At 40.7% G+C, this 26,576-nt stretch overlaps 1 protein-coding gene and 1 long non-coding RNA gene across 2 annotated transcripts in view; one reads left to right on the plus strand and one right to left on the minus strand.

Annotated features, from left to right (window-relative positions):
- LOC148116802 (uncharacterized) overlaps positions 1-21,826 on the plus strand; it is a 37,706-nt gene extending 15,880 nt beyond the window's left edge. The window contains exon 2 of the long non-coding RNA XR_015731371.1: positions 20,126-21,826. This is a non-coding gene — a long non-coding RNA (uncharacterized LOC148116802). The remainder of the gene's footprint in view (positions 1-20,125) is intronic.
- Positions 735-25,429, minus strand: HMGN3 (high mobility group nucleosomal binding domain 3). Its single transcript, XM_087882538.1, is given in 7 exon segments — positions 735-2,473; positions 2,476-2,533; positions 2,643-2,756; positions 9,077-9,124; positions 10,718-10,747; positions 16,767-16,817; positions 23,573-25,429. Coding segments are annotated over 7 exon segments (510 nt in total). The 5' UTR covers positions 23,699-25,429; the 3' UTR covers positions 735-2,390.
- Between the last annotated feature and the right edge of the window lie 1,147 nt (positions 25,430-26,576).

Raw genomic sequence — 26,576 nt, forward strand, 5'->3', positions numbered from 1 at the left:
AATTACACTTTATCAAACAATGGAAAATTAGTAAAAGAGGTTTTAAAATATATTAGACATAGGGAGAAATCATGGACATGTGATAAAGTCTTATACTATGACAGGAGCATTTAATTTAATTTCTAATTTTCCCATTAACAATTTTTCAGTTTTCTTTCTTTTTTTTTCAGTTCTAGGACAATGTAAGTACTATTCATTCTTTTTCTTCTATTACAAAAGCTTTAAAGATTGGGCAATGAATCTCTTGTGTCTTAATTACCTAACTGCAAGATGGAGAATAAGAGCATCCTACATCAAAGAGATGCTGCAAAGAAATTCATTAGTGTTTGTATATCATAAACCTATTATGTTTTATTGTGATAAAAGCTAAAGAAGAAAATCAGTAGGGATTTACTTTAGAAAACAATCACAAATTGTGTTATTATGTTTTACTGTATGAAAAGATTGAGCTGCATATTATTCAAAACCCGTTCAATGTTTTGGATCTTTGCAAAATGATAAGGACTAGGGAAAATCATTTTCATATAAACACATCTTCAAGGTTTTGATGTATAATATTGTATTTATCATGTATATCAACACATGGAATACTTTTATTATATTATATCATTTTTTTCTCCAGCAACATAAGCATAGAAGAGGAACTGAATCTCTTTTAAAACTAAGATTTGTAAAAGTAGCTAATCATTATTGTTAATATCATTTTTGCTAAATACTAAATAAAGACATTTGGATTGGATGATAATTACTTTATTGGTTGAAACATGCATATAACTCCAAACATTATGGCCACAGGTGCAGCAATAAAAATGTTATGAAGAAATTTTTTCCAAACCCTCAGAAAATAAAAGTACTCAAATTTCAGCCCAAAAGAAGAGAGAAATAACTAGATGTTTACAAGAGGCTAAAACAGTGTTAATATGAGTTAGAAAAAAAATCCCTATTTTAACATCATTACAAGTATAGACTCCTTCAAAGGTATTTTTTACATCATTGCTTCAGAAGACCACCCCAGTGTTTTAAATCTCCATTTTGATATAAAAAATTAAGTAAATGCAAAAAAGCAACAGAAAATACTAAGGGTTAAGCTGAGACAAACTGCGAGAAGGAGATACAAAAGTGAAATAACTTTTCTTTCAAGAAAGCATAAACTAATTTCCACTTACAATACTGTAGCATAAAACAGTGCTGAAAAAAATAATTTGTTACATAATCCATGGGCAATTTACATTTTTCTGTACAAAGTGTAAGGCCTTCAAGATGTGTGAACCATCCAGGTGTGTAAGATAGCTCATCAGAGCTCCTTAAAGACTGTAGTTTTGCATCCAGGCTTTGGGTGTTCTGGTATATTTGGCAAATAGCTCTGCAAAGGGGTGGCTGCCTCTTAAAGCTCTGCTAGTTTGCTTAAAATACATGAATTGTAAATATTATTCTTATCCGTTCCTAACCATAAAGTGAATCAATTATGTTGTAAGCTCCGCTGTTTTCTATGAACTATAATCTTGATTCTGAAATAACTGTTGTAACCAAATTTCTAAACAAGTGTGCTTAATATTTTTCTGACAAGCATTACAAGGTGTACCTCTGATTTAGAAAGATACTGATGAACCATATTTGTTAGCACTGAGACTTGTTATTTTTTAAAAATGAAAAGGATCCCATAATGGGCAGCAGGTAGCCAAATGTATACATGTTTAATTAAAAACACTTAATTCTTAATTACAAAAGCACCACAGATTATTGCTCTAGGGGGAAAATGGCAAAAAATCTCTAACACCCATAGTAAAATCATCACTATATGCACCAAGACATACACCTCTGAAAAGCAAATATATGGAATGCTTGTTCAATTTTATAAATACTTTTGTTTTCCAAAAGTTGTGTTAATGATACTTTTTTCCCCTTAACTTGACAATGTTGGGAATTTCTAGAAGTACTGATACAGAAGGAAGAAGTGTTCATATATACTTTATCAACTTATTGTAAGTCCTAAAAAATTAGCATTTACAAAATCCTTGATAAAAATATCTTTTAAAAGTTGTCAAGAGGTACATAAAAACATCCTCAAATGTTCATGTCAGTTCATATGCACCTGTCATCTACTGATTCAATTCTGTGCCTGTAAAAGGGAAAAGGGAAAATGTTATGCCAGTCTGCCTTTTATAAAGAAAGACTAACCCTACTTCATCTTCTCTAAACAACTTTTCAGCACTCGCCATCTTTCCTTTTGCTACAAAAGTTTGAAGCAGACGAAACAGGTTATTTAACAACTATTGTATTATAGACAGGACAACTATAAATATTCTTACATTTACAGGTTCCTGGTTTGTAAAAGCCATAGAAACCTTACCTGCTAGCTTCCATTGTTCACAATGAAAAGCACCACACTACTATCTGCTCCTATTCACTGCATATGCAGAATGCTCTACTGTACCCTTAACTTTCACTGTTTCAATCTGCCCTTTTACTGACATGTGCTGGGTGGGACACCTCTGGATGTTGAAACACTAACAGTTGAGCGAGAGATGAGAATCTGTAATAACATTACGGGGGCAACAAAAAAAAGTATTATGAACATGCTTTCAACAGCTCAGAAACTGAATTGTAAAACACTGACTGAATCAGCAGGATATATAAAGTACCTCTTCAGCTTTACTTTCACCATTTTCAGATGGTGTAGTACCTTCCTTTGCAGCTTCCTGTTTTTCATTCTTCTTCCCTTTAGAACCTTTATTAGCCTTTGTTCCAGGTTCCTTCTGACAAGAGATCAAATGTACAGAATGATTTATTATACACTGGAGAAAGCACCTAGGTAAAAGTCTCCAGAAATAATGCAAGATACTTGCTTTTAACTCTATTTCTTTGAGAAGACATTAGTATGTTTCTGAAATTATGCAGAGCCATAATCAAAGTTACAGAGATGAGAAAATTTTGGTGAAAACCCACCCTACTTTGATGCACACCTTCAAGGATCTTTTGCTGTCATGTCACATTCGGAATGTGACTCTTATGTTATTTATAACATTATTATAGCTGTCATAGTGTAAACTTCAGTTGAATCAAGATTATGAAGGCTACAAGAAGAAACCAGCAAATAGCAACTCTTGTTACTATCTAATAACTAAATGAGAATCCCTCATCACATGAGAAATACAGAAATGATTGACAGGTGAGATAGTGAGGCTTCTTATCTTCGTAGAGGAAACACCTGGCAGAAGCAAGTAAATGGAATCAAAACTATGCTGGCTGGCAAGAAATACTAAATGACATTTTACAGGAACAACAAATGACTAGCTTCTGAGCAGTAGTAATTGTGACCTCCCATATTTTTAGCAGGAGAATGAGATTGGTTGTATTTCCCAAGAGCTGAATATGGTAGCAGTATAATTATACCAATATTGCAGAGAGTAGCATTAGGACAAGTTAGGTCTGACATGATATCCTGCATGACTGCAGTAAACCAGCAGTATCTCACAAAAATGCAGTTTATATTCTACTGTAATTTGTAATTTGAAAACCATTGATAGGGAATGGAATGGAATGATAGGGGTGCATGAAGAAATGAAGCCTTGCCAAAGTTTTCTCACATCTAGGATGTCCTGGACTGAGGCTCTGCCCATAGATACAGACAAAATTTATGACAAAGCACCATGTTACTTTTACAATTAAAAACAAGTTTTTAAAAACCACCAAATGTCTTTTAGATGGTTAAATTTTAGCATAGCAAATTATGTGATTTGACACTGCTATACATTTTCCTACCATTAAATCTGAAAGATATAAAAGTATACTATACTTTGCCCATGATCTTTTGTACTTTTCCCTTCTTTTGGCCCACTTTCAAGAAAAGGAAAAGAGATATTTAACGAGTATTAGGCATGTTTGCTGCCTTGAGTTATTTATTAAAAGTAGTAAAAGTATTATAAATAAATAAACACGTTTCTATCGTGGGAATATGTTTCTCTCTTTTGTGTACAAGAAAGAAAATGAGATAACTCACCCTATTTTCTCCCGTTTGTAAATATGAAATGTAAATATGTTATTACTGTTGGTTAATATACCGGTAAGTATCTAAAATATTATCCAATATTATTTTACCACATCAAATAATAAATTGGGAAGTGTTCATAGGTAGAGAAAGTAATTGAAAAGAACATGGAATATGCTTTTGGATGAAATTTCAAGAAATAATCCAGAGCAACCTTCCCAGCCTGTAGGTGTTTATATCTCAGATTAAACACACTAATACAGGATTGGATCTGGATCCTGCCTCAAACAGAGTTTTCAGACCAAAGAAATTTTGCTGAAGAATGAAAAAAATGCTTTTGTCAATTCCACTGCACTTTTATATCCTATTTCCTGGAGACCTTCTAAAAATAGAGAAAGTTTGACCAAAAGCTGGAAAATTGCTGAAAATCACACTAGATTATCCTTTCCATTCAGAATTATTTGTTAATGGAAAAGAAGCTGATTCCAACTGTTTGTAAATAGGGACTAAAAGAAAATGGGATTTATTGCCAGATCAGAGGGTAGAAGGTTACACCCTATCAGGGGTGAAATGCTCCCGGTTCGGCCAATCCGGTAGTGATGATGGCCAGTGGTTTGGAGAACCGGTAGCGATGGCAGCTCGAGGCTCCGCCCACCCGCCCAGTTGTCGTTACATCCTGGTTTTACTTCTGGAGAACCGGTAGTAAAAAAAATGCTTAAAAAGTTTTTTAAAAAAAGTTCCAATAGTCAGCTGAGCAACGTGGGATCATGGGAACTTTTTTTTTCTTTTTTACTTTTTAAGCATTTTTTTACTACCGGTTCCGGAGAAACAAAGCGCTCAGCTGCTCCCCCTTTTCATTCACCTCAAGCTTCCTGCTGCAGATTTTCACACCTTGCTTCATGCGCACAGGATTGTCGCTCTCGTCTTCTTCTTCCTCCTCCTCTCCATCTTCCAAGTGGAAAAACGCCAGGAGCAAGACAAAAAGAAGCATGTGCTCGCTCCTGGCGTTTCTTCATTTGTAGGAAGCTTTTGTACCTGTGAAGACAAGTCTGGCTTCCTGTGCTGCTCGCTAAAAACCTCTGTGAGCGCGGCTTGTGTGCATGTGTATCTTTGCTCCTGGTCTTTCGCAGCAGCCCATGCCTGACGTCCCGTCCCCGGATGGCTGAATCAAGAGTTGGGGAATTCATTCACCCCTTCTGGCCTTGCCCGGGCCAGGCTGGCCGAAACCGCCCCCAGATTGCCTTGGGGGTCGTGCGGAGTGACAGCTGATTTCCTCTGCTCTTAAAGGCCCTGGAGCGGATCCGGGCACTGCCATTCAGAGCCTGCCTGGGGCAACCACCGCCTCACCTGTTGCGCCTCCCAGGCAGGCAAGTCAGGGGTCTCCGGAGCAGCCAAGGCGCCCGCTCCCCTTCCTGGGGCGGTGGGGGCAGGGCGAGACACCTTTAAGATCAGCGGCCGGGACGGGACGTCTGGCTTTTAACTATAAATATATTCCTTTTAAAACGTGAGGACGAAAGCAGAGTGGCGAGGGGGGGATGGTGAGTGTGAAATCGAGCCCTGTGCTGGGAGGGGTCAAACAGAAAGCCCTTCAGCCCCGGGTTTATGCGGCAAAGAAAAAGGAAGGCTGAGCATGTGCTCCCCCAAGTGCAATGCCGTGCCCTCCCTTTCCCTACCTCAGCCCCAGATCATGTGTGCCAGGCTGATCCTGGATTCTGGGGGGCGGGAGGGGGGGCAGCGGCAGGAGAGAGGAAGAAGTGGCTATGAGCGTAGGACAGAGCAGCAGGGAGAAAAAAGTGGGAGGGGGCACTTTGGTAGCCCGGGGAATTGTTCCCTCTATCAACTCGTTAATTATACATATGAACCAGTAATTGATCGCCTCTTTCCCTGTAACTAGGGCACGGTCGCTCACCTCCCACGCACATAAGTATCCCTCCTCAGAAGCTACCCACCACAATCTTCACTTTCCTTTTCTCTCACTCCCCCTCATGGATGAATTTCAGGTGATCAACCGTGGCTTTGACACATAAGCCTGCCGACAACAAACCTTGGGGCACAGCCAGGGAGGGGCCAAGCGAGGCTGCACTGAATGTTGGTGCAGAGACAGGGAAGGGGGAGAAATGACCCCTCCAATTCACCCCACCTTCATTCCTCTTTTCTTTGGAGGCCAACCAGAAGGAGCCCCAAGTCGCTCTAAAGGTGTTTTAAAGCCTGTGTGTGTCTTTGCTCCTAGTCTTTCGCAGCAGCCCATGCCCGACATCCTGTCCCCGGCCACTCATCTTAAAGGCACCTCGCCCTGCCCCCACCACCCCGGGAAGGGGAGCAGGCACCTTGCCTGTTCCGACCACCCCGGGAGGCGCAACAGGTGAGGCGGTGGTTGCCCCCGGCAGGCTCAGAATGGCAGTGCCCGGATCCGCTCCTAGGCCTTTAAGAGCAGCAGAAATTGGCCATCACACCGCACGACTCTCTAAGCGATCTGGGGGCGGTTTTGGCCAGCCCGGCCTGGGCAAGGCCAGAAGTGGTGAATGAATTCCCCAACTCTGGTTCAGCCAGCCAGGGACGGGATGTCAGGCATGGGCTGCTGCGAAAGACCAGGAGCAAACACATACACATACCAGTCGTGCACACAGCGGTACTGGTGAGGTTTTTAGCAAGCAGCGCAGGAAGCCAGACTTGCCTTCATAGGTGTGAAAGCTTCCTACAAATGGACTTGCACTTGCTCCTGGCGTTTTTCCACTTGGAAAACAGAGAGGAGGAGGAAGAAGAAGACGAGGGCGACAATCCTGGGCGTGTGAAGCAAGGCGTGAAAATCAGCAGGAAGCTCGAAGTGTGTGAAAAGGGGGAGCAGCCAAGCGCTTTGTTTCTCTCACTCTCCCCCCCCCCCATCTCCCGGACTGGATGGCCAATGTGGAAAGGCGGGCAAACTTTGGGGTTAGGAGGCGTTGGGTCTGGCTTGGCGAGGGGGGTCAGGCTGGTCAAGTGCTGATCATCAGAACTTTTTTTTTTACTTTTTAAAGCATTTTTTTACTAGTTAAAAATGCTTTTAACAAGTAAAAAAAAAAGTTGGCCACACCCACCCAGTCACATGACTACCAAGCCACGCCCACAGAACCAGTGGCAAAAAAAAGTTAGATTTCACCACTGTACCCTATAGAATGTTGGAATTGTCTTACCCTGTGATACATATTTTACTGAGTTAAAAACAGGGAGACTTATTTGTTTATAAACATGCACAGGAATCCATTGTGAGTACTCTTACACCAAGAAGGCCATTCTAACCAATTGGTTAGTTATATTTAACAAGTTAATTACTAATATTCCCCAATGGAAGACCTCATTAATCTATACTAGATTGGTGGATTAGAAGTCTCCTCCCTTCACTATTATTGGTGAATTGCTTCCTTTTCCATGATATTTGGATTGAAATGACTGCTATGGAGATAGTGTTCCAGGTAAACATATATCTAGAAAGAGCTTTGATGTAATATTTGAGAGAAAGGTGCAGAAGGTAGAGTAAGTGAGATGTGGGACTGAATTTAAAAAGCTGTAAGAACAAATTAGATATTGCGATAAATTATAGAGGGCAGACCTTGTAACTGTTTTATAAAATATGTGTTTCATTAATTGTAAGGTTTTTATCACCAAATTATCTCAAACCAATTACTTTGTCATGGCTGCACCCAAAACAAATGGCATTGTCAACTGTGATATTTATTATGTTTATATCCTGCCTTTGCTCCATGAGCAAAAAACTAAGTACACTTTTCTCTGTATCTTATCTCAAAAAGACCTTTTGATGATAGTAACTAGCTCATCAACACCCGGTGGGCTTCCTTGGCATACTTCATATTAATACACATTGATTATCAATGTACATGTCTTCCTAGTTGCTCAACCCCTCATGAGAGCTGGCAAGCAGCTGGTTCCAACCAGTGGTGAATGCTTCCTTGCAAAAAGGAAGATTTCCACCTGCCCTAAAGGAAGTAATGGTCTGATACCTGCCCAAGAGGTCAGTTCTGCATCCAGCAGTACTGCATGATTTCTGTATAAGAATGAGGTGTGGTTGGGTTATCATAATAAAAAAAATTATAATTTGTACATTTACATCAGCAATAAAATATTATAACATCTTTACCTTGGAAAGAAAAAAATACAGCTAATCCACTTTCCATATAGTTCTCCAGACCATGTCCAATATATGTTCTACAGCTTCCTCAGTTATGATTTTATAAAACAGAATACATTTATTGCTCCACTTTTCACAATAATTAGTCTTTTCTCCTTTGAGTACAGATACAAGTGGTCCTCATTTAACTACCACTTGTTCAATGACTATTCAAACTGATGATGGTGCTGAATAAGTGGTACTATGACTGGTCCTTGTACTTACAATGGTTGCAGTGTGACAATAAATACAAGCTGGTGGGGCTCGCAATCAGAACACAATTACAATGTCAGAACATTCCATGGTCACATAATCACCATTTTCTATCTTCTTTGCTGGCTTCCTAAACCAAAGTCAATGGGGAAGCCAGAGGAGGGTGCAAATGGTGACCACTTAATATTGTGCTTAACAAAGGCATGGGATTTCTTAATAAAGGCAACCGGAAATGCCAGAATCTCCATCACTAAGCATTGTTGTCACCTGACATCATGCTTTATGACTGCATCACTTTTTGACAGAAATTCGCTACCAATTACTCTTATTAAGTGAAGACCACCTGTACAGTCTATGCTGATAATGGTTTCTTACATGGCAATAATTTCTGGCATAAAAACCTACAATTCACTATTATTATTTCTAGTGTTAACAATAATTGTGTTTTAAATATTGGTGGAGAAAAATCTGAAATAATGATCAGGTGACTGGAGAAATCTAATTTCTAGCCTGTATGAATGCAATGTTCACTGAGTGAATTTAGGCCAGTCTCTCTTTCTCTCCCCAAATTATCTCAGAGAATCCTTACTGTGAAAATGAAATGAGGGGTGTCCCCTACACACACCACTTGAAGCTCCTTACAGAAAGATAAAACTAGAGCAGATCAAAAAGGGTGATTAAGAAAATAAAATTAGAAATCATGAGTGTTTTACCTTAGCGCTTTTCCTTGGCTTAGACTCAGGTTTTGGTGGAGCAGGTTTCTAGAAAATATATTCAGAGAATGCAACCATTAGCACAGGTAATAACAAACATTAAGTTACTCCTTCTCCTTTCCTTCTTATTGTGGTAAGGAACGAGCTGATGTCCATAAACACAGTTTGCCTTTGTAAAAATTAGTTCCTATACCTTCCTCAGAAACATTTCATGTTTCTTTTCCTATAAATTAGAAATATATTGCAAGAAACTCTTCCAGGTAATTGAACTAGATATATCACTTTTTCTTTCTTGTTTAAAAATACTATTCCCTGTAAAGAAAATGAAGAAAATAATCAACAAATATTTATCAGATTAGTCATCTTTGCTGTGAATTGATTGGTTATGAATGAGCCTGGACTTAAATCAAATTTAATGGGACCCAAATTTAATGGGACCAGCAATGTCTTCCATATATCCTGAAATTTGTTTCCAGTCAGATGACTTGTGGAAATGTTAATGTTCCGGTGTTATGCATATGGCCACATTATGTCCACAAGAACTCCTCATAGTACCCACAAAAGTCCTTCTTGAAGGAGATGGGTGGCTTAGAAACATGAATATATATGTCTGTGTGTCTCTTTCTGACAGTAAGAGGATTTTAACTTTTTTCTTATTTTAAACTTCTTTGAAAATTGAGCTAGCCTACGCATTTTCTTTCTTTGGGACTATGGTATTTTCCCAATCATTTCCAGACTGGCTCAAGCACCCAGAAAAGCTTTACCTCATGAACTGGCTGCTTGCTCATGGCTCTGTGATGTGGGGTTTAGAGCGCTTGAGCACGAGGGCTGGGAGACAGCAGTACTATAATTGCAAATAATTACTTTTATTTTTATTAAAAGGGGTGGAAGAGGAAAGTAAAAATTGGTTTGGTTGATGCTACCATTTAAGGCCAAAAGACAAAGTAGGGAGCAGGAAGAAAAGAAGAAGAAAAGAAACAAGACAAAAGGAGTTTATTATGAATGGGTTTTTCATAAAATGCTGTAGCTAGCCAGACCTCTGAGGCAGTTAGATTGTGTTTTCTTATCCTGCAGCCATTGGACTGAGCTGGCCATCGTATCTAAACAAACAACCAAGTGTTTCCCCAGAGCCAAAAGGGTAAGGGACCTCTGTTCTAGCCTTTGGGGAGCGATCATACATTCCATCAAAACAAAGGAAGAACACTAATTTGGAACTTAGGAAAAAAGAGGCAAAGATTTTAGTAAGAAATGCAACTTTTTGCAAATCTCAAGAAACAATATTGATTAAATGTGCAGGACAGTTTGTATTTGCCCAATCAGGTGTGCTCTGCATGTATATTTAGAGATACAGTAAATGTTACATCAGTGTCCTAGATGTCCAGTGTTCTCAGTTTCAAATAAACTTCAACTGTTCTAACCTGCTTTGGGACCTCCCAATGTTCATGGAAGTGAAAAATGCAGCAATCCTTGGTTATTTCAGATAAGAGTTTATGTACTTTATCCTTTCTTGTGGGTAGTTAAAAAATTAAGATATGATTATCTTACATATGACATATGACATAACCAATGTTAACTTGTATGGATTGGATTAAGAGATATTGGGGCTTCATACTTACAAAAATAACTCTTACAAATACTTACAGCTGATAATCTTGCAGATCGTCTTGTTGGCTATAAAACAGAAATAAAATCTCTTTGTAGATTCATGGTACTAGGTAAAAGGGGATTGGGGGGGTTGTCATTCATTTGCCAATAAAATAAAATATACATCAAAAGCAGCAGAAGCCTTTCCTATCTTACGTTAAAGTATTTACAATTGTGGAATTATTTTAGAAACGTGATGTACTTAAGTAGGATAATTTAATTGTTATACTTGGAAATATTATCTTCTTTTTTTCTCTCCATTGTAATGGAAATATTTTGTGATAGAATCAGGGCTAAAGATTTGATAGACTATACTCAAAAGTACACTGCAAATCAACAGTAGTTTCAATCATTATTTTGGTAGCCAAATAATATTTGCTAAGTGACTCCTGGAGCTTTCTAAAATTAAAAATGACATATTTTATTAATGTTCCAACACAAATTAATATACAGGTAAATATCTTGCATAAACCAATCTTCCCCTCCCAACCTGGAACATCCAGATAAAATCAACCCCAGGCAGCACAGTTGTAGCTCAATGTATCTAGAAGGCATTAGATGGTGGAAGAATGAATCTAGATAGACACAGAGACACAGACACAAATAGCTGAAATAGAATTTCTTTATATCATAGTCTAAGCCAGCCAGCCCGCTGCTCACGTGGTCCATTTCTGAACTGGTAATGGGCCATGGCCCAGGAGTTGGGGACCCCTGGTCTAAACAGCACTGGTTATTTGGTATATGTGACAATAAACATTAATAATTTTGGTTTGATTTACTATTTCCTTTGGAGTACAGCCTATAAACTTGAAGAATTCTAACTGAATGCTGGTATTTCATGTAAACTTACTTTGAAAATCTTGGGAAATCAAAATTCTCATTAAATGAAAAATGAGACAGGAGGATTTTAAAGATTTGCTTTAGGATATTGAGCTCCAAAAATAAAGGTTAAATACCATATTATAAATCTGAATCACTTGATTCTTTTTTTCTTCCATTTTAACTAAAAATATGGAGATGTACATTGGTAAAATAACACTTTTATAACATTGCTATACATGGGAGAGAAGACAAGCTCATATCCAATTGGGGAAAGTGTTACCATGTCCTGTTGCACTGTCTAAAAGACAGCTTGTTAGTGCAACAGTCAACACCTCTGCCAATGATATGGCTTACATGAAACACCAAAATGAAAACACCAAAATCATAAGATCCACAGTCTTCTACTATGCTTCTTGTTCCTGGATGCGCTAATATTAGAAACAATATATTGCTGCAGAAGCCACTGGCCACATTTCGGAATATATTTTATGGTATACTTTTGGATATATTTTATGATATAAGAATTTGGAACTTTGGCTTTGTTTTTCCAACTTATTTGCAGCACTGAAATATTCACATGTGGAAAAATTTGCTTGTTAATATTGAAAAAGATCATTGGAGAGACCATTCTCCAGGATTTCAAATAGTCTTTTTCTCAATTTGTCATTACAAAGCATTTACAGAGTAGGACTAAAAATGCAGATTGAAACTTGAAATTCAATTCTGCCAGCCATGGGTTTTAAACTTCCTTGTTATGTTAGTTGGGTGCCTTTCAGATTTGTGGGGAATTTTGAGAATTAATTTGTAGCCATCAAACCGGGATAGGCTGTTACAGATCTTACCATTAACAGTCTAAATTATGTTTCTTATTTCTAAAATTAGATTAAATGTCTTGCTGTATTGCTTGTGTATAGAGTCGTTCTTTCTAGAATAGGATGTGATTTTAGTATAATTATCCTAAGTACATCATTGCAAGTATCTATTTAATACATTTTTCCTAAACATAATTACTAATTTTTATTTCCACCATTTTCATTCATTAACTGTAAAATAGACCACGGCCTTGGAAATGATTGCCTCTAACCTGCAGGAGAGACTATCCAAGGCCTACAGTGTGATGGAGGGGACTTCTATTCTTACAAACCTATTCCATTATATAGTGTTCCTAGGAAGGAGGCCTCTGCTTTTCATTCACATTAAACTAGCCCATTTTTTCCTAAATCATTTTGGAAACTAGTTTCAAGTTTGAAGTGACAGTGTAAACAAACATTTTACAAAAGAAGGTAATCAGTTAAGTGTCCAATATGTTGTCACTTTGGCAGCTATTCCAGTACAATGTCTCAAAAATTGTACTTGTTACTCTTTCCCTTTTTGGGACTATGAGGCCGCCAGATGTGACAGCTGTTCTACCAGTGGACTGATGCTGTATCAATTCCCCAGTTCTTAGAGTCATGCAAATGTAAAATTGCTTTGAAAATGTACTTTTCTTTCTAAATGTGCATTTAAAACTACCAGCATGCAGGGAAAAATTGTGTGCAAATTTCTCCACTGTAATGAAAGTAATTATTATAGTTAAATGGAGAGCCTATGTTTGTTTGTTTGTTTGTTTGTTTGTATGTGTGTATGTATATGTACATTTGTGTGTGTGTGTGTGTGTGTGTGTGTTTACAGTGAGGATCCTTTATCAGAAAAAGGATTATTATTTAACTGCAGCAAATTAATAATTCAGCTTTTAAAAAAACAACAATTTGCTGGTTGTGGCTAACTCATAGACATTCCAAAAATAAAATAAAATCTTACATCCTTCTGGACATATTTCAAAATATATGCACATGAACAATCCAGCTTAATCCAGTTAGCATCATAAATTTTTACATTTCTAGTTTCCTAGAAGTAACAAGATTTTTTTTAAAAAAATAATCTCTAGAGAACACTAGCTTGATTAAGAAGAGAGGCAATTCATGGTTAATTATTCAGGAAAGTTGCTTTGGTAAATTAAAATGTGCTTTCAAATTGTCAAAGTTTTAAAAAAATAAAAAGCATGCATTCAATTCAACTGATCTGAAAACATTTTCTTAGTATATCCTGGTCAAATATGCCCAGTATCACTTTATTACTAAAGGCAACATCAATCAAATGTTCTTTAATGGAACATTAACTCAAAAATACAGTAAATCTGTTATAAAATCTACTTCTATGGAACTAAGGGAAAGTACAACCTAGAAATGAGCCCCAGTGAAACAAACAGGACCTGTACTGATTTGTTCTCAGAATGTAAGGTTATAGAAGATCTGATTAAAAAGAAAAACAATACCTAAGCAAATATTAATTAGGGCTCGTTTGATGTTCAGCCACTTGAATGGATTTCCTATAATTAGAAGTATTCTTCATGGTGAAGAAAATATATATGTTCTGATGAACTTCCTTGCTATCATATACAAGGTATATGAAACTTAGAAAACAATGCCAGGACTAATTTTGTTTTAACAGCTTCAGTAACAGAAGTCTTGCAAGTCTGAATGTATTTCCATTTATCTTCATATGAACCTGGAAGGACTTTGTGTGAAATATTTTTTCAAGTTATTTTGAAGGCCAGGCTCAAGCCCTGCTTATCTAACTACTGCCTTTGTAAAAGTTCTTCCCCCTATCCTTCAGGGCCATACCCTATTCCCCCTATACATTTTATCAATAAGATCTTTCCCAAAATGAACTTTCTTAGCTGCCAAAGCATAACATGCAATATGGGTATTTCAGGAAAAAAAGGGAACATCACACAGATGATCAAAATAGGCTGTTGTGTTACATACTATGTTGATAGCACATACAAGCCTTTGTATTTTCCACAGAAAAGCTACTTAGGTGAGTATATAAAGTGATATTCCAAGAGATATTAGTGCAGAAGATTCTGTTTTAGAAGGTTCTAGGTCAGTGTCGCCTCTTAACAGTATTGTACCCAACATCCCTGCTTGTCTTTTATTTATTTATTTGATTATTTATACTCTGCCTTTATTATTTCTACAAATAACTCAAGGTGGTAAATATATCCAACACACCTTCCTCCTAGGGGCAAGGCTAATCTTAGCTTATGTTGGCCCTGCTGCAAAGTAAATACAATTGTACTGTAATAGAAATACTTACTTCAAGACTGTCTTCTAATATTACTGCTGCTGCTATTTTTACTAAATGGAGCTTCTCTCTTATTTCCTTTAAAATCAATTGCATTTATAATTGGAAACCATGCAAACAAATGCAGTAGATGTATTCTTGGTGGGGAGGAGGGGGGATTCTTTTTAAAAAAGTGTGACAAGCAGTAAAAAACCTACTTCAAGCTATTTCCAAAAGATTCCAATATGAGGGACAATTCTAAGTCTGTGAAGCAGATTCCTCATTTCAGCTGCTTCAGTTCACCAATGGAGTGAACTAACTTTGTACCAGATGGAAATGAGTTCCCTTGCAGAGCAGACATGTCCTTGGAGATAAGAGCATTCTATCTCTCACAGGTTTATTTGCACATTCCTTCTGCTTTTAAAATAAGGAAGTTATAATTTCAAAGGGGAGTTTATAAATGGCAGCAGCTTACATTAAGACTTTGGAACTTGTATATTCCATGCAAATATTTTTAAAAAATGTGAACATTCAAATGATTTTTAAGTAGTTGGTATCTGATCCTGTCCACACTGACAGTTGTACTTGTATGCAAAGAATCTCTATAGGAGAATATAAAGGGTTGTGGGGGTTTTTTGTTCTCACATCTCATGGTACATATGGGCATGAGGACATCCAGTCATGGTATATGAGGCTATGATTGCCCACTTCATTCAATTCCCATGGACTTGAAAAAGAAAAAATATACTCCGTCATTTCTTATACAAGTGAATATTCTTTGATATTCCACCAAACCATTTCAAAAGTGGGATAATGATACCAATCTGCTTTAGAGATAGTAAGAATGACTAAATTAATGTGTATGAAGTCCCTTGAACTCTCTGTGCATTCTATAGCTCCCTGTACATCTAGAAGTGCGCAAGTTGGAGAAAACTGCTCTAAAGTTATATAATAGCACAAATATCTATATTTTGGGATTTGAGAGTGAAATACTCCCAAAATGCAATGAGCTAATTTGCATATGATGATTCTGGTTCATTACGAAGGAGCAAATATACCAAGACATAGCTGCTTGCTTGGTTTCCCTTGGCTCTTCCTGTTGGGAGATGTTATCTGTGAGTTCAGTATTGTCAGAAGGACAAGTCAGGAGCACCACAACCTTGCTTGATACCATTACTTTCAAACTGGGCTCATAAGTCTGCATTAAGGACTTATAACTGCTTCAAAATCTAACCAGAGAATACAGTGTAGTATGCCCTTATAGTAATCATTACAGCAATTCTCACTTGAAATAAAATTCGGCATTGTTAGAATCTTAACACATACTCTGTCTCGCTCTCTAGTTTAAATCAAGCTTCTGACTCTTATGTGGGCAATCTTATTTAATTTCAGTCACTGGGGCAACATGGCTTGTGGAGGTTTGCACTGCCAAGGGTGTCTGCCCCAGCATGTGGAAATTATTGAAGAAGTTCTTCCTGCCTGGGAAAGAAATTATCTCTCAATGTGCCCATTAATATAGTGGAAGAACTTTGAAAGGCCACCTGGGAACAACTGTTGTAGCAACTGTAACTGACAGAACATTAAATTTATCCGTGGGCATCTACTCCTAACCAGAATGATGCCAAAATGACAAAACATGAACTTACAATGCCACATCTGACATTTCAAACTTCCCTCATAACATTGCACAGAAGTTTCTAAGGGGCATGTTTTGTCATTTGCTCACTCCTTTGCACCAGAAGACTGTCAATCAGGCTTGGACAACAAACTGATTGGCCAATTCCTGTTGCAACCAATGGATCAACATTTGTTGATCCTAAAAGAAACTGATCCTGCCCTTGCAGAATCCTGTGGGACTTCCTGATCCCCACAGACAGGCAGGTACTAGCCAATCCAACCAGACATTGTGATAGTAAACAAGGACATTGTTTATCAAAATGTTACGTTTCAAGGAAGAGAATTTGCTTAAATATACAAAATATATGAAGTCTTAACCAGCTGTCACAAAAGCACCACTACACTATTAGATAGACTGACTATGGCCTTAGAGGAATGTAATTGTTTTTGTCTCTATTATCTTGCCATCAATAAAAGAAAGAATTGAAACAATCAGACTTGCCTCTTGTTTTGTTATTTTTGCTGCATCCTTGGCTTCAGCACCCTCTGGGGACTAGAAAGAAAATTATACGATTAAGTATATTGCATTCTCCTTAGTTAAAACAGACAATCAGAAATATAGAACCAAATGGAAATCGTATAGGTTATACTATTTCAATAAAACAGACAATCAGATTTAATTCCATCCTCATTTCTAATGAGTTAGAGATTACCTGAGCATTAGATTATTATAAACTAAAGTGATTTGAAGATGTAAACATACACCAGGAATGAGCAACTTTCTATTTTAAAGAATAGTTATTTAAAAAGAGACTAAGTGGTGGTTTTAAGTAGAACCATTCAGTTACATATGTGCCAAATTCAGGTTTAGTTTTCAGGTCAAATGAAAATGAAAAGAAAATCTATAATCTAGTTTTGATGAAGATACAAAAACATAGAAGTGCAACTATTTGTCTCCCATCCAGTGCTCAATAATGGAAACAGACATCATACCTTATTAGTAATACTACAAATTAAAATCTGTGGTAAGAAAAGAAAATCTTATTTTTTTAAAGGAAAATTAAGTTTAATTTAGTAGGACTAACTTCAAATAGGTGTATTTAAACCTAGATTCTTACTGGTAGAATAATGTTGCTTGGCTTGGATATTTTATAAGAAACTTTTGATGTTTAGGTGAACAATTCAAACTTCCCAAACTCTTATAAATAAATAAATATGCATAATATTGCATTAAAACCATTTCAAAGCAGCAAAAATATGAAACTAGTAAAGCCTCATCTGGACCTATGTCCCATATGTAGATGGTTCAGGAGCAGGGGTGAAATGCTACCAGTTCGCTCCGGTTCAGTTGAACCGGTAGTTAAAAAAAGCTATGATCCAACGATCACCTGTGCCATGCAGTTTAGCTTTGCTAGAAAGCAGGATTTCCTGCTTTCTAGCTAAGCTAAACCGCACGGCACAGCTGATACCCCCCTCGCAGTTCTACTTACCTTCCCAAGCCTCCTTTTGGTGTGTACTGCGCATGTGCAGGAAATCCTGCTTTCTAGCAAAGCGAAACTGCGCAGCACAGGTGATCGTCGGATCGTAGCTTTTTTAAACTACCAGTTCAACTGAAGCAGTAGCTAACTACCGGTTCACCCGAACCGGTAGTTTTTAAAATGTACAGTGTGTGCTTGGTGTGTAGTGTCATGCGCACACAGTGCATATTTTGTGTGTACTGTGCATGTAGCGCTCATTTGGTGCACCCTGCGCATGCAGCGCACGTTTGGTATGCATGCGGGGCCAGTGAACCAGTAGCAAACCAGTTCAGATTTCACCCCTGTACAGGAGGATCCACACAACAGTTTGGAATATAATTTCAACACAGTATCAGCTAGGCAGGAAAGGGCATCTGCAGCAATAGTAACTGGATTCCAAATGGGTGACATGGCAGGACATAGAATTTACAAGTAGTCCTCATTTAGCAATTACCATATTTAGTGACTATCCACAGTTACACAAATAACTGAAAAGTAACTTTGTGACCAGTCCTTGTATTTGTAACCTTTTCAGGTCTGTAAAGCAAAAAAGATTGTAAAATCATGAAGTTTCACTTAGCGACCACTAAATTGCCAATCCTAACTGAGGTTGTTAAATGAGGACTATCTGTATTGCACCTGCATAAAAGGGGCAGCCTATAATTACCTACTCATTTTGAAGCACTGACCATTGCTGTAGATACTTCTTGGGGCAGAAAAACATAGTTATAGGGCTTCCCAAGCAATGCCTTTATCATCTAAATATGTAATAATGTACGCAGAATTTTGTATGGAATAGAAATAAAGAAAAAAAATGAAAAAAGATAATTGATTTGTACAGTTCATGTCTTAGTTGGCTTTTCCAAATTTCTTATAGTTGCTACAGACAGATTAAAATAGCCTTCAGCACATAATGCCACAGAATATATTGGAAATACAACTCCCAGAATTCAACAACTAGAGGATGTCTATAACTGCAGTACTATAATAAGGCCACACCTCATGAATCGTCCTGACCAGGACAGAGACTACTACACAAGTTGTATTCCAGCAATCTCCAACATTCCTGAAAGTAAATAATGGCAGGTATTACTGCAGTAGTTCACACAGCAACTAAATTTGTTATAAATGGAAGGCAAACTATTTGCCTGAAGACAGGTATTGCCTGTCATGCTATGGTCCATGGGGTTGCAGAGAGTTGGACACGATTTAGTGACTGAACAACTAATATCCATTTCCATTTTTAAAAAAATTAAATCCCACGTTGGCTGCTTGAAATCCTAAATCAACTAATGGTCTGCAGAGTGAATTTTCTCCAAAATTTAGAGCAACCCACATTTTCTCCCCACAACAACCAATAAAAGATTTCTCATCCCTAATTTGTTACAAGTTGCTTAATAATGAGTCTTCTGGTAGAAAACGGGTTTCAACTGGAAATGCTTTGATGACAATCCAATCTGACACTGCATTGACTAAGTTGGATCAAATCTGACGAATTCATCTACAGGTAGTCCTTGACTTAAGACTGGGCATTAGCAACTATTTGAAGTTCTAACGGACCTCAAAAAGTTCCAAAGTCCTGACAGACACACACACCATGGTCCCATGACATTTGGGGCATTCAGAAATTCTGCCTTTACCACCGTTTGCAGCATCCTGTGGTCATGTGATTACAAGGTCATATAATCGGGTTGGTCTCATGAGTGCCATCTTACACTCAACACTATTCTCCCTGCTTTACACTTTTATTCAAAGTAAAAGTGCTAAAGAACAGAGGTTCCAGCTTTATGTCTCACTGAATGAATCATTTAGCTACAGGCAAGAATGTACTCTTCAAGAAAAACCCTTCCTCTAATAAAAAATGTGCTGTGTATAATTATGCCTCTCTCTCCCTCTCTCCCCCTCTCCCTCTCTAAATTTTTTAAATTATCCAGTTTTAAACCATTTGTTTAAACTTTATTAAATTCATTAATCTTAATAACAATAATGGAAGAAACAGAATGTTTTAAATTAAACTCTATCAGCACATTACTGAAGCCTAAAAAATGTAAAGTCAAACAACTTTATACAAATTATAAAATAGGTGCTGAATCAATTAAGAAGCTTGCAGTACAATACACTGGGCTGGCTTAGGATCTGCTATCCCCGCCCCCCTCCACAACAGAAGAGGCGGCCTTCTCACCACAGGAGGCATTTCAGATTCGATAAAAGAATGTCACTGTGGAATGCAAAGAGAGGGCATGGTCTTCCCATGCCTCCAACTAGTAGTTGTGCTAAGTTTGGGGATTCTCTACCATCTGAGGTTCTTCCTGAGGGTTTTTTTTTTTTTTTTTTTTTTTTGCAGGCAGCAACATCTGCAGATCAAAATCTATTCAGGGAATCCTTCAACCAGTGGAAAAGAAGCTGCAGAAGAGAATATCAAGTCCATGATAGACTGTTTTATGCAAGGATTAACAATTTAAAGCCTTGCATTGTTGCAAACGTTTGGTGCAAATGTCAAAGTTGAGGTCTGGGAACTGAAGGAGGTGAAGGGTGAAATTGGATTCTCCAAGTCTATCTTATCTAATTGTAAATTATTCTTTTGTTGTATCTCCTGAATTTAAATGCAATGTTGCTATGGGCTGGTGATGAGGCAAAATGTATTGATAAGCCTTGCCTTATTAACTGCTTCAATTACCATTCCCGCTGACTGAAGAGAAAATATTCCCAAATCAGGCCAAGAGCTGAGCGAAATTGTATCTGTGAAAAAATGATTTTAAAAATGTAATTGTCATTTATCTGACCACCCTTTCATCCTCTTCAACCAGCAGGTCCAAGAGAATACTTTATTTTGTATCCCACAGTTTAAAAAAAAGTCTTCATTTATAGTTTTACTTTGCAAAATTATGATTAATTATTAATCATAATTGCAAAATTAAAATGGCTTGCAAGGTATCATCTGGCACAAGTATATTTTGTCAACTTGGTTTGACATATTACTTTTTCAAAAGCAGGCAGAACATCTAAAGGCAGTATAGATAACTAGGTTGTATGTGATCAAAAGATTTCCAAGGTATAGTATCTGCTTCAAAAACCTGCTCCTAACAAAGGTTGTACTTTATATATATACTGTGTGTGTATGCGTATGTTACAGAACGCAGGACAAAACTGATATGGTACCAATAATCTCATTCTGACATTAAAGAAAAAAAATGTTTGTTAACATGGCATGCTTGCATCATAGATGAGTGGAGTTCTGTGTAACCGAAACACCACAATTCATTCAGCATCTAAAGGTTTTAGCTGAAATGTCTCTAAGATATTCTGGGGTGAAACTATCCTTACTTAAGCAGCCAAGTCATACAAACTCTACAACAGGGGTGTCAAACTAAATTTTATTGAGGGCCGCATCAGGGTTGAGTTTAACCTCAGGGGCCAGGGTGGGCGTGGCCAGCTTGACATCACTCATTTCGGGGACGTCTGTGATGGCCTGAGCGTTCTGCCAGCAAAAATGGGCTCCCAAGCTTCGTTTTCCTCCGCAATGGCCTCCTGCTGCCTTCTGCCAGGGAAAACGGAGCTCGGGGCTGCGCCTGTTTTCGCCAACAGAGGCACCATGGGCCGGTCTTTTGCTGTTTCTAGGGAGGCCTCACAGGACAGATCTAAGCACCCATGCGGGCCGGATCTGGCCCCTGGGCCTTGAGTTTGACACCCCTGCTCTACAAAGATTGGGACTGCCAGCCCCCAATTATCACAAGAAAAATGAATTAGAAGCATTTCAAGCATACCACAGCTCCATGATGGAAGGCTCGGAGTCTGAGAATGCTCAGGATGAAAATGCTCAGAATGAAGAATGAAAATGGATGTTTCCAAAATACTGTGAAAGAACAGATAGACCTTTTTATGGTATCAAATAAGAAATTACCATACTCCCTATTAAACTAATGCTCAGTAAGAGTACCAAAGACAATATAGAAGCCATACTTTTTAGCATGTTCACTATAAAACTAAGGACTAAGATATGAATACCCCATCACCATTTTCCTTGAAATAAACGTACTGATCTGAATCTGTGAGAATCTTTTGTCAGATTTTGGCAAGTGTTATGATCAGTCCTCCTCGGGAATAGCCTGTCTGATACAATGCTATAAGTTTGGGAATTAGCTTAATGATAAAAGATTGTCAGTTGTTTGTAATAGCTACTGTTATGATCCACATTTAATTCTACAGATCTTGTGTGAGCTTCCTGGAAAGTTTAGCTAAATCATACCCACCAGAGGAAGACTTGGCACATGCCAAGGACCATGTTGTAATAAGCTTTCTGGGGAACTCAGGACTGAATTCTTCGGGTGCAAGGTTGCCAACATGGACCAATCCACTGCAGAAAACTTACATCCCAAAAGCTCTAGATGATTGCCCATTCATTCCAGCTTTAATACCTATTATGTAGTGCATTCAGCGCTTACACCATCTCAAAGATTTTATGGTGCGATTCACTCCCAATACACACAGTTCTAGGAGAGGCATCTCAAATTTGTTAAGCCAGAACCAACCATCACTCCAATGACAAAATAGAGCATAGATTAACATCCCACTTAGCCTTGCATTCAAATGCAATATGGGCGTTGGCTTACCTGAATGCTTCATCTGGTTGCTCTGGGTCCAGTGGTCAGGAACGGGTTAATCTTACTCCAATATGCTCGATTGAGTCTACTAACTGAGAAGCTCCGTCCCTCTGCCTTGCTTCCCAGCTTTCTGAAGAAAGACGATACAGCAGACCGACATGTAGAGCTGCAATAGATAGAAAGGTAGACCGACAAAGCCATCCGAACGACGAGGGCCGAAACAGGGAGGGGCTGACCACTGGACCCAGAGCAACCAGATGAAGCGTTCAGGTAAGCCAACACCCAATCTCGTTGCTTCTGGGTCCAGTGGTCAGGAACGAGACATGCCCAAGCAGAGACCCTGTCGGGAGGGACCCGCCCGAGGAGAGGTCCACCCCCCGTGAACCTGTTGCAGCACTCTGCGGCCAAAAGCCACATCGGCTGAGGCAAAATGGTCAAGACGGTAATGCCTAATGAAAGGTGTGGGTGAAGCCCACGCAGCTGCCCTACAGACCTCCTCGATGGAAGCCTGGGTGGCCCACGCGACTGAGGTCGCCGCACTGCGGGTGGAATGAGCCGTGATGTGGTGGGGAACAGGGAGAGACTGGACCTCGTAGGCCTTGGCGATGGTAGCTCTGAGCCAGCGGCCCAGCGTGGCCGAGGAGGTCTTCCTCCCTAGGGTAGAAGGCTGGAAGGAAACTAGAAGTGATTCTGATTGTCTTATGGAGGAGGTTCTCCTAAGATAAATACGCAGGGCACGTCTGACATCTAGCGTGTGCCAGGCCCGTTCCAAAGGATGAGAAGGATTGGGACAGAAATCGGGAAGGACAATCTCTAAGGACCGATGGAAGGGAGAGTTGACCTTAGGTAGAAAGGTAGGGTCCAGTCTAAGAACCACTCTGTCCGAGTGGAAAATACACAGGTCAGCACGGGTAGAAAGAGCAGCTAGTTCCGATACCCATCTGGCCGAGGTGATGGCCAGAAGGAATGTCACCTTATAGGCGAGAAAACGCAGTCCAACCTCCCTGAGGGGCTCAAATGGGGCTCTCGTGAGAGCGTCCAGGACCTTGGGGAGGTCCCATGTAGGGTATCGATGAATGGGTGCAGGACAGATGTTAGAAGCACCCCGTAGGAACTGCCTAACGAGAGGGCGACTGGAGAGGGAACCCCTGGACCCACAACAAAGGATGGACGAAAGGGCGGCTACTTGCCTGCAAAGCGTGTTTGGGGCCAAACCCGCATCCAGACGTTCCTGAAGGTACACTAGCACCTGCTCCGTGGAGGACGTCGTGGCTACGATGGAATTCCGTTGGCACTAGAAAGAAAACGACCGCCATGTAGAGTCATAGATGCGAGTCGTCGAAGGGCGACGAGCTGCCTGGACGGTGGCGATGACCGAGGGGGCAGCCTCCGCTCGCTCAGCAGTTGCTGCTCAATCTCCAGGCGGTTAGTTGTAGCCAGCCAGCGTCCGGATGCTGGAGAGAACCCTGACGAAGAATGAGCCTGTCCGGAGGTAGACGCCAAGGAAAGGGCCTTCAGATCCACGAACCACGGTCGGCGAGGCCAATGTGGTGCGATCAGGATCAGATCCGCCTTCTCCTGTAGCATTTTCCGAATGACTTTGGATACGAGGGGAAGCGGCGGAAAGGCGGAAAGGAGACCAGGAGGCCAGTCGCTGTGCAGGGCGTCCACGCCTTCCGCTTCTGGATCCGGGAATCGGGAGAAGAATCTGCGCGTCAGGCGGTTGTTCCGAGTGGCAAAGAGGTCCATGACTGGGGTCCCGAGGCGAGACGTGATCTCCGAGAACAGGTCCGGGTCCAGGGCCCATTCCCCGGGATCCACCGTGGACTGACTGAGCCAGTCGGCCTGGGTGTTCACTGTCCCCAAAAAATGCGAGGCCCGTAGAGACCTCTCCACCCAGGCTCCCAGCCTCTCGGCCTCCTCCATAAGTTGTCAAGACTGGGTCCCCCCCAGGCAGTTCACATGGGCCTTGGCGGCCACGTTGTCGGTCCTGACCAGTACGTGTCTGTCCTGAACCTTGTGGGCAAACACCCGCAGGGCCAGGTGGATGGCCCGGAGCTCTAGCCAATTTATGTTGTGTTCCAGATCGGTCCGGGTCCAACGGCCCTGGGCGAGGGATGAAGAGAGATGTGCTCCCCAGCCGTGAAGGCTGGTGTCCGTGGTCAGGACCAGACAGTGAGGTTCCCTGAACTCCCTCCCCCGAAAAAGGGCTTCTGAACCCCACCATTTGAGGGACCTGAGGACCTTGGGAAGGAGACGAACCACCCGTTGGGATGTTCCAAGCTGCCGTTTCTGATAGGGAAGGAGGAACCACTGCAGGTGTCTGCAGTGGAGGCGGGCCCAGGGAACAATCCCGATGCAAGACACCATCTTCCCCAGGAGTTGTGACAGTGACGCCAGGGAAGAGGTCCTCCCCGTCGCCACTGACCTGACCAGAGACTACAGGCTGGACAGGTGGTCCTGGGAAAGATAGACCCTGCTCTCCCTCGTGTCTATGATGGTCCCCAGGTGTTGTATACGGGTAGAAGGCATGAGGTGACTCTTGGCCAGGTGGACAGAAAACCCGTGGTTCCTCAAGACCCTGAGAGTGGTGGACAGGTCCTGGTGGCCAGCTGTTCTGAGGTGGACTGGATGTGGAGGTTGTCCAGATAGAACTGCATCCTTATCGGTAGCATTCTGAGATGTCCCGCCAGGGCGGACATCAATTTTGTGAACACCCGGGGAGCCGAGGATAGACCGAAAGGAAGGGCCCTGTACTGGTAATGACTGGTTGAGAAACAGAACCTGAGGAAGCGACGGTATGCAGGATGGATGGGGACGTGCAGGTAAGCTTCTGTCAGGTCAATGGAGGTGAGGAAGTCTCCTACCCTGATCCCCTCCAAGATGGTCTGGATGGATTGCATTTTGAATCGTCGATAGACTATCCGACAGTTCAGGGACTTGAGATCGAGAATTGCCCTCCATCCCCCTGACGATTTCTGAATGACGAATAGGCGTGAATAGTAGCCTAGTCCATGCTGCTCCTGAGGCACCGGTTCTATGGCCTGAATTTCGAGAAGATGTTGGATGGCTGATGCTAATAGGAGCCGGGATGCCCTGACCCGAGAGAGAGGGCATCTCAGAAATCGGTCTGAGGGGGTGGAGAGGAATTCCAGAGAGAGGCCATACCTGATAGTCTCTCTGACCCACGCGTCCGACGAGGTAGCTTCCCATTGGCTGACGAAGGACACCAGGCGACTCCCAATGGGAAGCCCATCCAAGCCGTCAGTGCGACCTGTGGAAGCCCCGCCCCCGGCCCCCTCGAAAGGGACGTCTAGCCTGACCCCAGGAAGAAGGGGAAAACTGAAGGTCCTGTGAATGGGGCTGTCTAGGTGGAAAGGACCGTTGTCTACGGGAACCCCTGAAACCTCCCACCGAGTTACGAAAGGGCCGAAAGGATAACTGAGAACGAACTTCAGATCTACGGGACAAATTTGGAAGGATGCGGTGTTTATCCTTGGATTCCACTAGAAGTGGTTCCAGAGCCGCCCCAAAAAGTTTGGGTCCGCTAAAGGAAGATGAAGCCAGGCGCCATTTAGATTTGGCGTCAGCTTGCCACTGGCGGAGCCAGAGCAAGCAACGGGCAGCCACTGAAGACCCGATGGCTTTGGCAGCAAAGCGAGATGAATTTAATGTGGCATCCGCTGAATATTCTAGGGCCACAATGACCTTGCTAATGTCCTGTTGGGACCGGACATCCGATATAGGAAGTCTAGCCTGTAGCTGACGCAACCAAACAATGGAAGCTCGATTGAAAAAGGAAGCAGCCATGGTAGATTTAATTGACCAGGCCGTGACTTGATGAGATCTAACCAAGGAATTGTCTAAACACCTATCCTCTGGACGGAGGCTATCCTCCGGGGGTGCAGCCAAGTTAGAATTAGTCGACAATTCCGCTACCGGCTGGTCTACAGTAGGAATCTGTAAAAGAGATGTCAATTCAGGAGCTACATTATAAATGCGCTTGTCCACTGCATTGGGGCTGGGACCTGAAGCAGGGGATGACCATTGGCGTTGTAAAACATCCCTAAAAAGCTTAGGCCCTAGTATTTCCTCTGTCTCAACTGCCGGTTCTTCAAAGAGAGGAACCGCTGTAGCAACACCCCTCCCCCAGGGTAGCTTCCATTGGGCTAGGGGTCCCCAACCCCGTGGTGG

This window comes from Pantherophis guttatus, chromosome 1, assembly GCF_059756535.1.
Source record: "Pantherophis guttatus breed Tessera chromosome 1, ASM5975653v1, whole genome shotgun sequence".
NCBI lineage: Eukaryota > Metazoa > Chordata > Lepidosauria > Squamata > Colubridae > Pantherophis > Pantherophis guttatus.